At 44.4% G+C, this 16,150-nt stretch overlaps 1 protein-coding gene across 2 annotated transcripts in view; it reads right to left on the reverse strand.

The window, feature by feature from the left end:
* SNTB1 (syntrophin beta 1) overlaps positions 1-12,609 on the reverse strand; it is a 300,877-nt gene extending 288,268 nt beyond the window's left edge. For both annotated transcript variants that reach the window (XM_033202739.1, XM_033202740.1), the window contains exon 1: positions 10,529-12,609. In XM_033202739.1, coding sequence (XP_033058630.1) covers positions 10,529-11,102 — 574 coding nt within the window. In that variant the 5' untranslated portion in view covers positions 11,103-12,609. The remainder of the gene's footprint in view (positions 1-10,528) is intronic.
* Between the last annotated feature and the right edge of the window lie 3,541 nt (positions 12,610-16,150).

Here is a 16,150-nt window from a genome sequence, read left to right on the forward strand (position 1 = left end):
CAAGCAAGCAAGAAAAAATCATTAACCTTGATTTTCACTGCAGATGAAAGAATGTTTCAGATGAAAGTATTTGAAATGCAAGGCCTCAAAGAGCCAAATAATTGCCTATATTTTAAGTTTCACTTTGCTAATGTAACTCTACTATGTAAGTCACTCACCTCTTCTGTGAAACATTCCATTCAATTTCAGGTATCCATAATGACTTCTCTGGTCATTCTGTAAGTTCTGTGGCAACATTCACTCCTTATAATTTATTATTGTTTTATAAAATCTATTTGTAACTTATATATATGTAACGTATTACTCTACACCTGTCTCTCCTCCAGACTGTTCTATTTTAGAAGGAAAGGAGTTTAATTTCATTCCTGTAATGGAATGAAAATTTTGCTTCAATCTATCAACAAGATCTCACCTTACAAATGTTGTCCAAATTCATAATTGTAACAATATTGTATGACTATTATGCACCGTATTTAATCAATTCAAACTGTCCAATTTTTTCATATTTTATCATCTCTGATTTTGAGAATGTCCTTGAAAATGGCTGCCATCTTAAAATCCCTGGAGACTTGGATGGACCTAGAGTTCGTCCAGAGAGTATCCACAGCTGCTCCTAGGATTTGTTCAGGGGCCTACCCACCTGAGACCACTTTAAATTAAATGCACTATCCCAACATTGTTTAAAAAATTCACAATGACATTGTAAAATCAAAATCTCAGGGAAGATGTTTGTCCTTCCTTCTACCGGGACCAAATTTGAGACCTACAAGTTTCTGTGTTGCAAGTTGCCTGTCTGAGTGATGGGCCTATTTCTCATTTTTCCCTGCACTGGAGAGATAACCCTTTGGTGTCCCAACTTTAATCAGCTATCTTATTAGACTTCCCATTGAAGACAGGTTTTCTTTCTTAAAGGTACATAAACAATGATATATCTTCCACTGGATGGCCTCTGGGATTTCATGAAGCACAGAACTAAATAGAGAATAAAAAACTAAAGTATAATGTTGGTTTAATAACAATTATGTTATTACATTTATGTAAATTTGTAGAAAGAAGTTTTATAAATTATCAGTCTTAATAAAAAGAAACATTTTGGTGTTTTTTGGTTAATAATATTTCCACATTTCCATAATTATTGGAAGACTGAAGTAATCGAAAATGCAAACTTTCAAAGAAGTTTGAATTTTGCTGTGTAGGTTAAATCCTTATGTGTTGGCTTTCCCTTTACAAAATAGTTTCCTGCATGTTTCTGCACAACCAGCATTTTAATACAGATTTCATATTTGCCCACCAAAACCCACAGCAGCCTACACTGTGGTCTGGTTGATGGAAAACATCTGATACTGCTTAAAAATCATCAACAAAAAACACCCCTGTGGAATCAATCATAACTCTCACCCCACAAAGCAAACAACCTTGCCTCGGTCATTCATTACACTGTTCCATTCCCTATATGGCAAATTCCAAATTGTTCCTTGCACCCCCAAACGACTTTATATAACATATGATTAAACCCTATAACTTATATGATTGAACTCTATTAGAAAATAATACTTAGCTAAGCATGAGATGTGACATACTATATAATTTAGGACTTACTAAATTCTGGGCAACGAGTTAACTCTTTTGTTTGTTTGTTTGTTTTTTGAGGCGGAGTCTCGCTCTGTCGCCCAGGCTGGAGTGCAGTGGCCGGATCTCAGCTCACTGCAAGCTCTGCCTCCCGGGTTTACGCCATTCTCCTGCCTCAGCCTCCCGAGTAGCTGGGACTACAGGCGCCCGCCACCTTGCCCGGCTAGTTTTTGTATTTTTAGTAGAGACGGGGTTTCACCGTGTTAGCCAGGATGGTCTCGATCTCCTGACCTCGTGATCCGCCCGTCTTGGCCTCCCAAAGTGCTGGGATTACAGGCTTGAGCCACCGCGCCCGGCCGCAACGAGTTAACTCTTTTACATACATAATCCCCTTACTCCTCAGAACAAGCCTACGAAGAGGAAAGTTACTTTACTGATTAAGAAATTGAGAGTTGTAGTTAATTTGCACATAGTTAGAAATAATGGAATAGGAATTTAAGCCCAGGCAGAGTAAATCTAACACCTGTCCTCTAAACCACTGCACTAACCTGCTTTGAGAAGAGAGAAATAAATAAATACATACATACATACATACATACATACATAAAAACTGTGACAGGAAGAAACAATGGCAGTTTGAACAGCAATGCAAATAAACAGGATATATCAAATGCAGTGCTACTAACCAACCAGTCAGTTTAGATATATCTTTCCACACTCACCAACATGCAAAGAATGATGCTTCAAACCACAGGTAGAAGTAGTTGTTTTTAAAAACGTATTGAGCTAAAAAGTATGGGTCGTCATTTTAATTTCCATCATAATCACTATTAATCATAAGTTTTTCCATCTTGTCTATCCCTGTTTGAGAGTGGTGCTCACTTGCACGAGTCTGTGTGGGCATTGATTTTGTGGTGGGTATTACATATTTTTGTCTTAAGTCTTAACTCTGCAGGCCAGAGCTAAAGGCAAGCATCATTAAAGGTCAAGGCCAGTGAAGTGGGTAATGAGGTTTGGTATATAAAACACTTGATATAAATGCAGGGGAACTTGTGGCTTTTAGAAAACATTAACAGCTTTGAAGTGCATCATTTGAAATGGAACGCCTAGTAGGCCAGTAGCTACCACAGAATAATTTTCCTTCCCCAGACCACTGGTAGGTTCAGCTAGAAGCTTTTCACAAATATGGAGCCATGCAGAGTGAGTTATTTTTAATACACCCTCGATGGGGTGACTGCTAAAATGCACGACTGAACATGAAGAGCGTTACCCAACCACAGCAGAAATAAGGAATTGAAGGGCTGTTCTGATGAGCTTCAAGGAAGGAAAATGGTCTGAATTCTCACATTGCTACCTACGCTTAAAAAAGAAGCAATTAAAATATCTAAGCAGACAGTTTTCATCTCCTCAGGTAGAAAGTGTTCTTACGTATTCAGACTGGCAGGTCTCTGAGCTATAGGGGGTCAAAAGAAAGGTGGTTATAAATACTGTATAACATTAAAAGGATAATTACATTACCTATACCTTTTGTAATCATGTCTGGCTCCTCTTTCGTCAACCATCTTTCAAAATTGGCTTACATTAAATGTTTCCTAGGTCTATAAAGTCACTCTTTACTCCTCTACAGAGCAAGGTATAGCTTTCATTATACCACGTCTAATGTTTACCACCATAGTCCAGTAGTACGAGTGGTGGATGATGGAAGTCATAAAACAGGCAACTAGTCTTCTAATTCTTTCTCTCCCTTCCCTCCTTCTTTTCTTTCTCCCTTCCCCTTTCCTTTCCTTCCTTCTCTCCTTCCCTTTCTCCCTCCCTTTATTCCTTCCTCTTTCCTTCCACCCATCCATTCATCTATCCTTTAGCATTTTTTCCTTTCTAACACACTTTAACAGCCTAATATGTGCCAGACACTGTGCTAAAGGCTAACATGTATCGCTCATCACCGGCTCAAGTACTTCATAGTCAGCCTCAAATGCCCTACCTCCTCAATTACTTGAAGCTCTCTGAAACCAGAAGCCACGCCTTATACCTCTTTAACTTCTTTTTGTCCACCTCACAGTGTCTTCAGTTTGTGTAGTATACAGCAGGATGGGCCTGATGAGGTGTTAGATCACCTGATTTCCAGCTCCTGTTTGGAAAGCCTCAGTAAAGTGGAAGTGCCAGAGAGTAGGAAGTCACCTAGTGACTAGTCACCTAGTAGGTGACTTCCTACTCTCTGGCACTTCCATTTTACTAGGGCCTCACCAACCTCATGTTACTCTAGAGGGAAATCTGCCTTAAATGCAAAACTGAGCATGACATTTTCCTGCTTAAAACACTTTACCCTCAATCTGAAATCCAATTCTGTAATAAGCCCCCCAAGGCATGGTCCTCAATTCCTTACTTTTTTCTTTTCCCCAGTCTTCCCCCTCAGCAAAGTCTGAAGGTCACGTTCTGCCCGTTAGCCACACTGAGCTACAGATGAGGCCCAAGCTCTTTCTTGGGCTGCCTGAAGGCATTTGCCTTCTATACTGCCCTGTCCAAGAACAGACCAGATACCCTTCCCACAGGGTACCACAGCATCTCATAATACCCATAATGTAGCCATTTTTCCTCCCTCTTATAGGTATCTGCATGGTGCTTATCTGCATCTGTCAGTAGAATGTTGTTTCTTGAGGGCAATATCCTAGTAGTGTATAGTTCATAGTACATAGAAGACACTCATTAAATTCCTTGATAAAAGAGCAAATATGTAAATCAATGAGAAACTCTCTTGCAATGAGAGAGGAAGTGATTATTTATAAAAGTGTCGTTCATCATCTAATGACTACCCTGGACATTTCTTACCATTACAACTTCAACAAACTAGATTTAGTAGGCAGAAGAATGCCCACCCCCACTCTCCAAAGACACCCACATCCTAGTCTTCTCCAGATCCTGTGAATATGTTAACTTATGTGGCAAAGGGGAATTAGGGTTGAAGATAGAATTAAGGTTGCTAATGAGATAACATTAAAATAGAGAATTATCCTGTGTGTTTGTTAGTGACCAAAGTAATCACAAGAGTCCTTAAAAATGAAAGGGAAGCAGAAAAGAGGCTGGAGTGATTTGATGTGAGAAAGATTTAGGGTGCTATGGCAGGCTTTAGAAATGGAATGGAACCAATAGCAAAGGCATGTGGGTGGTCTCTAGGATCTTCTGGAAAAGATTAAGAAAAGGGGGGGGGGTTCTCCCTTAGACATCCAGAAAGAAAGAAACATTTGCTAATGACGTTAGTTCAGTGAGACCTGTGTCAGACTTCTCACTTTAAAAACTGTAATAAACGTGTGGTGTTTCAGTTTACTAGGGTTTCTAATAATTTGTTATAGCAGCAATAGAAAACCAGTACACCAGATAAGAAAACAGAAGGCCAATGATGACAAATCATTCCAAACTTTGGAGCTTCCCTTTCCTGATCAACAAATTGGGGATAAGCATCCTTTATCTATTTATCTCCTAAGCCCATTTATGAGGATTAAAAGCTATAAGGCCTGTGCTTGAACCTAAGACTCCGCACTTATTCACGGTGTGTTTTTGGCAAGTGACTGAAACTCTCTGCCTCAGTTTTCTTGTGTGTAAAAGAGGGATACTAATAGCATTGGGATCCAGGGAGCTGATCTGTGTAAAGTGCTAAAAACAGCATGTGTTACAGTGTTTTGCATGTGTTCGCTGTTACTACATTCGAAAAAGAGTTTGCAAAAGGTTAGGCACTACAAAGTGATGAGGCAGAATTAGTATTCTTACAGGACACCAGTTCTCAAGAAGGTGGGGGGCCCACACCTCCCTCCCAGTGGCAGTTCAGAAACTTATGAAGGCTTTTTAGCAATGAAGTACAGAAGGGGTGTCACACTGCTGGCGTTTAGTGAAGGAAGCTAGGGAAGCTGGACATCCTGGAACATCTGGGGCAGTCCTTCACAGGGAAAGGCTTGTCTAGCTCCTAAGTGATACCACACAGCCCTACTCATCTTCATGTGCAGCTGTGCATTGGTAGTGATTTAACATAAAGGTGCGAGCATCTAACTCTCTCATTATGACCTCTGGTGTAGTTGTGTCCATGCATTTATCTATTGAAACAATGGTTTTTGTTTTAACAATTTATTTTATTTCTCCTTTATATTACTAGTAGGGCATTCTATTGATGTTTAAACTTAAATTAGAGTTAGGCTATGTTATTTGTGAAATTCACTTTACAATAATAAAAGAGGTGTTAAAATTTTGTTATTAGTGATGTGCACCAGGTCTGAGTTTATAGGATGTAAGACAGAATAAGGTTTAGAGATGGCTTAACCCAGCTCCTTATGCTTTCCAGTAAAGAAAACTAAGTCCTAAAAAGATGAAATTTCTTATAAAAGTGAAACTAGTAGAAGATAAAAACCTAGGTTTCAAGACACGAATCTCAGGATATTGGGTATTCTTCAAGAATCTGTACATCCTAAATAAAGTAAGATTCTTTAAAATTCAAATTTTCTTCCAATCCTGATATTTTATTCCAGAAAATCACTGCCCCTCCCTTGCTCCCATCTTTCTCCTTGATCACTCCCACTTCCACAGCTGGAGAAAGTGATTGTGACAGTGAGGTTCCAGACCATCTCAGGCAAACATTCCAGGGGAGCATTGCTGAAGGGGAAGCTCTAATGACCATCTCAGGCAAACATTCCAGGGGAGCATTGCTGAAGGGGAAGCTCTAATGGACAGAGGTAATGTCAACAACTGTCCTTGACTTTCTTCTTTGAGTTTCCACTTTTTCCAGTCCAGTTCCATAGGAGACCTTTTGGATCAAGGGATTATTCAGTCCACCCCCACCTCCATACTCCAACATGAGTCTTCCAGAAGATTCTGAACTTCTTGATCTCAATAGTTATGGATAAATTAATTTCCTTGTAGCTTCAGTTACAAAAAGTTGACCTATTTCAAAATACTATTTTACTATCAATCTAAGAGCAAAAAACTTCTCTGTCCCTCCTGACCTGGAGCTGCCAAGGACGTTTGCGCAGGTGCACTGTGCCCAGCTCCAGAGGGTGCCACTGACACTATGGTCTATGTGAATGCTGTTGCTGGAATTACAGGTATAATACCTGCATGGCTGGAGGTGCAGCCCCTGCCCATACCCCTTAAAATGAGAAATGAGCCTGTGGTGTGAAGATTTCTGATCTTAACTTTAATGAGTATTGGCTAAACACTGGCGTAACTGGCAGAGTTTATTCACATTTGGATTACATTTAGTCTCCTTGCTGGCCATGTGTTTAACCATGGTAGGTCTGGGTCATGTTACAGCAGCTTCATTTTGACAGCAGACACTTGGTGCATTAGGTTTTTAAGACTCACTCCTCCTTCCCGTCCCTCCCTTTTGAGTGGCCCACACAATTGCTGTTTCCTGCTGATTTGTCCCCAGCACTTCAGGAGTGGGGCAGAAGAATGCTTTGAACCCAATAACTCCAACTGGTTCAAGTACACAGTTCCAAGTGGAAGCTCAGAGCATCAGTATTGCGAAGAGGTTAAAAGTATAAGCTTTTATGTCAGATAGATTTGGAGTGCTCCTGGCTATGTTACATTATTTATATTTATATTTTATTTTATTTTTTATTTTTTTGAGATAGAGTCTTGCTCTGTTGCCCAGGCTGGGGTGCAATGGCACAATCTCAGTTCACTGCAACCCCCACCTTCCGGATCCAAGAGATTCTCCTGCCTCAGCCTCCCCAGTAGCTGGGATTATAGGTATGGGGCACCATGCCCAGCTAATTTTCATATTTTTAGTAGAGACAGGGTTTCACCATGTTGGCCAGGCTGGTCTTGAACTCATGACCTTGTGATCTGCCCACCTCAGCTTCCCAAAGTGCTGGGATTACGGGCATGAGCTACCGCACTGGCCACTATGTTACTTTATGCAAAAAACTTAATGTCTGTAAGCTTTAATTTCCTCATCAGTAAAATAAACAATAACAACAGTACTGGCCTCAGTTACTATAAGTGTAACAGGTAAAGCCTGGCACATATTAAGTGCTCAAGAAATGTTAGCTATTGTTATGATTCTCTTTCTCCAGTTCTGTTTAACTCCTGTGGTCCCACAGGAATGGTCTCCCAGCATTACACCATAGTACAAAAAAAAAAAGTGTTATAAAAATGAGAAATATAAACTCCAGTAAAGGAAAAAGATAGGACTGTCCTTGAGAAGGGACAGTTTCATGTTCATTTCATTTGAATTGTAAAACTAACTACTTGCAGCAGATATTTGATACACACCTTTCATTCTCAATGTATTCTTCCATACAGCAGCCCTGTAAAGTAAGCCGGTCCAGCAGGTTTCCTTATTCCCATCTCGCGGATGAAGACACTGAGACTCAGGGAGGTTATGTTAATTCTGTGGCGGAATCTATGCCTAGAATGCAGGCATTGAAACTTTTCCAGGGTTTCACTCTACAGGGTGTTCCACTCGTAGAGGTAGTAACTCTCCACGAGGGGGCGCATGTCATGCAGTGGGGTGCATATGGGCGGTGGTTGGAGTACTAAACTAATCTCCATTTACTCCCCCAATAAACAAACAAAAAGGAATCTAGGCGGAGAAAAGGGTGTACTTGCTATACAAATGTACCTTCAAAACATTTCCCTCTGCCCTGTCATGCAACCAGATTACATCTTCAAAACCTCTCCTACGTAGAAACTCTGGAATCCACACTACATGTTAGAATATGAAGAAGTAGGTATGTCTTTTTAAAAAGCCCTTGAAGTGGACCTAATAAGCCCCTTCAACTGGGAATCCCAGTGTTAGGCTAAGCTACAAAAGAGAGGATTGTGATATTTGACTTGATGGTATTTGATGACTACCATTGCATGGAGAATGAACACTTTGGCTCAGAATAAGAGGCACTGTTCTGAGGGCCTCCGCTTCCCTTAACAGCAGCTGATTTTGAAAAACTTGGGCTGAGGATAAGGCTGCTACACTGAGCCAAAAATGTTCATATCTAGGAGACCCACAGGGTTTCTCCAGAGGTCCTGCCTGTGACAAATGACAAAGTGTTCTAAGAATGTCATGTTAGAGGTTTTTACCAAACTCACTTTTCAGTTTCTGTTTCAAGAAACTGAAAGTCACATAACTGCTTGATTTTTTTTCTTTCTCTAAGTTTATTTTCAATTGCAGAGAAATTTCTTCCTCTTTTTGGGTGAGAGATATTTTTTACTTCTTTGCCAAGTAATTATTCATGAAATTGAAAGCAAGCAGAGGAAGAAAAGCAGGGACATAATAAAGGATGGTACCTAAAATAAAATGACCTGCCTTCTGCCCCACCCCCAACCCCTACCCCAGTATTTACAGTAAGTATTGCAAACTGAGCAGGTGCCCAACAGTTTATAGTCCAAATAACACTTGCCCCAGATCCCACCTGCCCCTTGTCACACAAACCAACATACACTAGAGTCAAGAAAACTTTTTTTTTCTGTTATGTTAATCATCAAGCCAAAGCAAATAGCTTTCCACTTTCTGGGTCCAGGGTGGCAATTGACTATGAAGACATCGCAAATCCTCTAGACAAACAAGGTTGGTGGGGGAGGACTTCTCTGTATTGTGGGCCAGGAGGTGGGCCATGACATACCAGGGAGTTGCATCAGCTGTCACACACTAGCGATGCTGGCACCCTTACTTTACACTTTCTCAGTTTCACACAACAGTGCCACGACTAGGTAAGCAGGAAATTGACTTAAGTCTTTAGGGCTTAAATCAATCACCATATTACATGGTCTCAGATGAAATAGTCTATTTCAATAGCTATGGGTTCATTTATTCATTTACTCAGCATGTATGTCATGGAGCAACTAAGCTCAAGAGAGATCCACCACTAAATAAAAGACTCCAGATACCACAGTCTATAGCTAGGCTAGGCTGAGTAAATAGATAAAATAATTACACGTTATTAGTGCTGACAGAGGTATGTACACAGCACTAAAGAGAAGAGAAACAAGTGAGAAACGCAGCTGTAGCCAAACAGGAGAATACAGTTTACTACCATATGCCCTTCTCCCCGACATAACTCAACACAGCCATGAACAGTGCAAAACTGTAAATAGATGGTTCCTATTCTATTCACATTCAATAATGAGGGAACTGGGGACATCAGATCTCAAGAGAGAGAGAGTAGTTTCTAGGCTCCTCACACGCAGGGGAAACTGTTTACAAATGCAAAGTTGTTTCCACACCACTCAGAAAGGGCTCCAGAAAACGCAGCCAGAAAAACCACTTCACCAGCTCTCCACCCAGAGGAACCTGGAATCCAGGCTGACCGGCCAGATGCCCGGCAGGGAAAGTGAATTTTTCCCAAAACTACAACATATTTCCCGGCCCCTGACACAACTCTCCAGGCATAATCCTAGTCCCCCATTTGCAGGGGTAACGTCCAGAAGGACAGTCGGAGTTTTAGCATTCACAATATTGCCACCTCTCTCATACCCCTTTATGAGTCAACCCTCTTCTGCTGGGTTGCCCAGGCTTTAGAGTGGGAAATTTTGCCAAAGAGGAAAACTATGAGTTGCAATTACGCAGTAGCCCTGCTTGGCAACGTTGGATGTAGGAATATTCTAAGTTCACCCTTCATTCTGGATTCCATGTCCCAATCCCTACACTCTACCAGGATTACTCGCAGACAAAAATGAAACAACGTATACTAAGCAGGCAATCCGGCTGGGAAACCCTGCTAGCCTTGCTTTTCCATACACCCCTCCTGGGTTAAAGCCAACCCTGCGGACTGGAGACAAATTGCCCCCAGGGTGGGTAAAAGTTGACAAAACTCTATGCTGCCACTTCCTCCGCCCTCTCCCCCACCCACACACACACATTCGGCCCCCTGGGGTGTGTCGGCACGTGGTCGAGTGTGGCGTGAGTGTGAGCGTGCGGGTGGGAAGCCGAACAGGTGTGTGCGCGCCCGGCGCGGCCCGCGCGCGGTTAACCCCTTACCTTCCAGCAGCACTTCCTTGCCCGCGCGCTTTAGCGCCTGCACCGCCTCGTCGTGGGTGGCGTCCCGCAGGTCGGCTCCGTTCACTGACAGGATGGCGTCGCCCACGTACAGGGCTTGGGTCTGGTCCGCCGCCAGCCCCTTGAAGATCTTGCTGATGAGGATGGGCATCTTGTTCTCCTTGCCCCCCTTGATGCTGATCCCCAACCCGCCTAGCTCCTGCTTCAGCACCTTCACGCCGCGCTTCTGGTTCGAGATGGACTCGGGCACCTGCTCCGGCAGGTCGGTGAAGGCGGTGCGGACTCCGGCGGGCGAGTCCGGGGGCTGCGCGCCGCCCGCGCCCGGGTGCCCAGCCCCGGCGCCCCTGCAGAACGAGCCATTGGTGGCGGTCCCAATGCCGTTGTACGCCGCAGCGCCCTCCTCGCTGCTCAGAACCAGGGCGTCCTCGCTCAAGTTCACCAGAACTTTGTGCCAGCGATCCCGCACCAAAACTTCCAGCAGCCCGCTCCGCTGCGCCCGGCCGCCTCCCCCGCCAGCCGGCCCAGCCGCCGCCGCCGCCGCCGCTGCTACCGCCATCTTTCCGGCATTCTTAAAATGCCATGTGATTGGAAAAGGGGGGAAAAGTGGGGAAGGGTGGCCGCGGGGAGGACGGGGGGCCCGGGGGAGCGAGGAGAGTGCTCCCCGCGGGGAGGTGGCGGCACGCGGGACTCTGCTCCGGGAGTTCGCAGACGCACTCGGCGGGAGTTGGCAGCCGCAGTCAGGCTGGTTCCCCCTCTCCTGATCCTGGGCGGGGTGGAGCAACCTAAAAGAAGAAGGAGAGATCGAGACAGGGGAGGGGAAAAAAGCCAGCAGCCAGTTGCAAAACCCCAAACCAAGGGGAGCCGCGGAGCAGCTCAGCGCTGGGGAGAGTCCGTGGGAGGAGGCACGCTGGCGGTGAAGGGCGGGGACCCACAACCCAGCGGCCGCTCACCTGTTCCAGCCGCCGCAGCCTTGGCGGTCACACGCCGCCCGCCCGCCCAGACCTCCCCGCCTCCGTCCCCGGAGCGCACGACGCCGCGGGGACAGCTTCCCGAGCGCCTTCCCCGTCCCGCTTCTCTCCAGCCCACAGCAGTCCCCCCTTTCGTCCCAGCTCCCCCACTCCGTGGGCGCCCACACCGCACCTTCGCCGGGTGCGTGCGTCCCGCCTCGGTGCCCTCACTCGGTCCTCCTGAGCCCCCTTCCCTTTCACACCCAGCACGTAGAATTGTCCCTAGGTCTTACAACTCCTTTGTAACTAGATCCAGGTCTCCTCCCTCTGCTTCCTCAAACCCAGGCTTCCCTGACTCTGCGGAGTTCTTACCTGTCTCTCCTTTCCACCCAGGTTCCTAGAAGGAAGCCAAACTCAGACCAAGGCCCTGGACTCCACAGGAGTTAAAAGGGAATACGCTGTCCCAAGATTCTAGAATGAAGACTCAACATAGCCCGAGTGCCTTAAACCTCCTCTCCTTAAATGCAGGAAATATTTTCTATGGAGCCCTGGACAGGTGTCTCTGCTGGCCTGGGGTTTTCAACAGGTCATGCCTGCCTCAGACCCCAGGGACAAATGTTCTTCCAGCTCTAACTCATTCTATGCTTTAAGCTTTTGACCTATCTTTGTTTTCCCAGTGCCACACCAAATGCTGCCTGGGGATCTCTCTTCCTGAGTTCCCATATAAGAAGCCTCCCATTTAAGAATTCAGTTGGAATGGGTGGTATTTCAAAAGTTGCTTTGCAAGTTAGTTATTTGGATTTCAAGTTGCATTTTTCCAGGGTAACAATATTATAATGGTTGTTTACCTTCCCAGACCGATCCAGAAATGCCCACGTAACCCATGTAACACCTGAACAACCCTGAGTTCTTCTATCCTTGAACCTCTCCAGTTTTCCCCTAACTCTAAGCAGGTCTCAGGATCCGCTCAAGGTGTTTCATGCTTCTCCATTAACGTCCCCTTCCCACTGCGGTCTACCCTCTCTCCAAACACAACACAAAACAAAACACACAGTTCTGTTAATTCCTGAGGTAAACCCAACCCAGCAAGGTGTTGAGAGGAAATAAATCTTATTGAACACATTCCCATTGATGTGTATCATCGTTGAAAGTTCTCTAAGTCTTTTAGAATAACTCGCAGTTTTAATCAAGGAGGCTTAAAAGCTCAGATGACTCCCTAAAGAGTGGAGTCCCAACCAGGTTAAAGAATGAAATGAAAACATTTGGACATTTTCTTGAGAAGGTGCCCTGGATTGATGCTTCTGCTTGTAGCTCTCCCTTTTCCTATATTTTTAACTCATCCATTTTGCAAAAGCTCTTTACTCTTTCATGCAAAGGTGGCCACAGCAGGGACGGCAGCCTCAGGGGCTCTCCAGCCCTTTGTGACGCGCAGAATCAGACAAGGAGCTAACACAGGTGGTATCACCATCCACTCTCAGGACCAAAAAGCAGCTGGGGCTGGCCCCTTGCTTTAGAGACTGAGGCCTCATGTGCATCATTCTTCAGTGAAACCAGATCCCGAGTATCTGCGTTGAAATCCAGATACACTAAGGTTGAGATAGGCAACAGAGTGCCAGTGTGAAGATTTACAAATCAAGACAGATCTACTCCTGGACCAGAAATCCTGCATCAACATCATGCCTGCATCTTGCCTCTGTGGCCAAACAATGTGGGAGGCCCAGGCACAACCACAGATAATATATCGATTTGCCATAAGAAATTGTAGGCTCTGGGATGGGAATTTCTCAGAATCTCTGTGATAAGCACATTTTTTTTTTTTTCTGTGTAAGCAAACCCACATGGGAAGGAGTATGTTGCTTTTTGAAAGCTGCATCGGAATGAGAGGAGACAGTTATTAGGCCTGAGGCATGTATGTTAGCCAGAGATGGCCTTTCCAGTGGAATCATAATTACAGCTCCTATTCTAAGTGCTTTACACATATTAACCTAATCATCCCAGCAATTCTTGAGGATATTTACTATTACCGTCATTCCCATTTCACAGGTGAAGAAGGGGAGGTTCAGGTTTCATAAGCTGCACCTGTCATGTAATTAGTAAATGGCAGAGTCAGGATTTAAAGCCAGCTGCGAGAGTCTAACCATTGCCCTTACACTCTTGAAAATCTTCAAAGCCTGTTAGCTACAGCCCCTATGTTCATCTGCACACTGAAGCCAGCCTTTCCACTGGGAGGGAGACACTGAGGAGGAAGGCCCTTCCCCTAGACCATATGGAGAAGGGTGGAACCAGCTGGTGCCTCTGGCCTTTCCTTCTTTCCAAGGTTGGAGAACACCCTGCCCTCCCCTAGTCAACACATTTTTTTCTATAGACATGTTAACAAGTTGAAACTGGTGACTGTTGTGGTCTTGTTATACTTCACTCTGTCTTTTATAAAAAAAAAAAAAAAAAAAAACTTATGGCGAGGTGTGGTGGCTCATGCCTGTACTTCCAGCACTTTGGGAGGCCAAGGCAGGCAGATCAGCTGAGGTCAGGAGTTCCAGACCAGCCTGGCTAAGGTAGTGAAACCCCATCTCTACTAAAAATACAATCGTTAGCTGGGTGTGGGGGCAGGCACCTGTAGTTCCAGCTGCTTGGGTGACTGAGGCAGGAGAGTTGCTTGAACTCAGGAGGCGGAGGTTGTAGCCAGCAGAGATTGTGCCAGTGCACTCCAGCCTGGGTGACAGAGTGAGACTCCGTCTCAAAAAAACCCACAAAAAACAAAAACCTTTTTAATTTTAGGTTCAGGGGTATATGTACAGGTGTTTTGTATAGGTAAATTGCATGTCACGGGGTTTGGTGTAATTATTTTGTCACTCATATAATAAGCATAGTACCTAATAGGTAGTTTTTCAGTCCTCACCCTCCTCCCATCCTCTACCCTCAAGTAGGCCTGGGTGTTTGTTTTCCTCTCAGACAACTCCACATATCTGGCCTCTGATTGCTAATGCTGACACTCAAAGGTATATCTTATTGACCTCATTTTTTAGTTCAGTAAGGCCGGGACAACTGCACTGCGGCCCCATACTGCGTATAATTAGGAAAGCAAGTGCTCTCTTAGGTGTCCCCTTTCAGAGAATGGTCACTGGGATGGTCTGAAGCGAACTCCAGCTTGCTTACTCATAGATGTGGCATTTGAAGCTCAGAGCAGAGCAAGGAAGGATCCAAGGCCACACTGTTAAGTTTGTGTCAAAGCTGAGTCTAGGAACAGTCCAACTTCAGGATTCTGGAAATTGTACCTAAAGTCCCCTTTTTACTCGATTTCTTTCACTGAGCTCTGTCCCCTGTTCTGTATCTTTTTCCAGTCCTAACTTTGACTTCCATTGTCCACCCAGTCCAAACTGAAATCCTTCTATTGCTCTTTCCCATGAGATATGCATTTTCCTAAGGATATTTGGGTGGATTTAGCCTTGGAAGAGCAGGTCACACAATCTTCAGCCCCACAGTAGACACAGATACATGACAGAAGAGTATCACGTGGGGAAAGAACCATGTTCTGTTTATTCCATAAAATTTCGCTGTGCCCCTAGCATGTTCTTGGTGCTGGGATACGGGAGTGGACAAACCAGCGAAGACTCTCGCTGTGAAGCTTGCATTGTAGGGTAGGGTAGAAGTGGAAATGGACTATAAACACATCAGATACTTTCATGTAGAAGTAAATGCTAGGAAGAAAAAACAGTCATAAAATCGAGAGCTGCTGAGGACCAGCTACTGGAGGTGTTGTCTATTAAGGAAAGCCTTTGTGAAAAGGTGACATTTAGACTGAGACATGAATAATAAGAGGCAAGCCTTGTAAAGACCTAGGAAAGAGGGTCCCGGGGAGAAGGAAACGCCAGTGCAAAGTACCCGAGACAGAACCAAGCTGGTCTGGTTCAAAAGCCCCAAAGGAGGTCAATGTGGCTGGGGCAGTCTATGGGAGGAAAGAAGAGGTAAGAGAGGAGATCAGAGAGATAGGTTGGACCAGGCCACAGCTTGGGGCCTTGGAGGATCATAACACAGACCATCTTCCTTGTCCTCTTTGAGTTTCAACAACCATATGTTTTGGGTTTTGAAGAACAGTCCTGTTTTCAAAAATTACTTTCAATTACCTGCTAAGTAAATTTCTACTGATTAGAATATGTGCTCCAATATTTCAGTTTGGAAAATATGATCACTGTGCTTTTGATAGTGTTTCATGAGTAACAGATTGAGCATCTTTAAGGGGATTTTTCCAATGCATATAGAATGGAGAGTGATACAATGTGAATACTGGAGAAGAGGAAATGGAGAGCTCTTTGATATCTATGGGTATGTTAGAGACCAGAATGAAAGCGGAGCAGGAGGGGTTCTTGAGATGCAAAACTCCCAAGATGAGGCCTACCTATTTAAACAGGTATCAACCAACACTTTCTGAGCATATACTTTGGTAAATAACTTAGGTAGGTGCTGGAGACAGGCACACCCAGGGATGCAAAGATGATCAAGACAGGAAGAAGACATATACACAAAGAGCCCACAGGGAGAATTAGGTAGCTGCAGTGCTGAGAGTGAAATGAGTCTGGAAGCAGCCAGCCTCCATATTCGAAATCCCAGTGCTAAATTAGTGATTCTTATTTTAAAGGTAAAGCACTGAGAATGGGAGATG

The sequence above is a fragment of the Trachypithecus francoisi genome, unplaced genomic scaffold (assembly GCF_009764315.1).
Source record: "Trachypithecus francoisi isolate TF-2019V2 unplaced genomic scaffold, Tfra_2.0 Lachesis_group7, whole genome shotgun sequence".
In the NCBI taxonomy this organism is placed as follows: Eukaryota; Metazoa; Chordata; class Mammalia; order Primates; family Cercopithecidae; genus Trachypithecus; species Trachypithecus francoisi.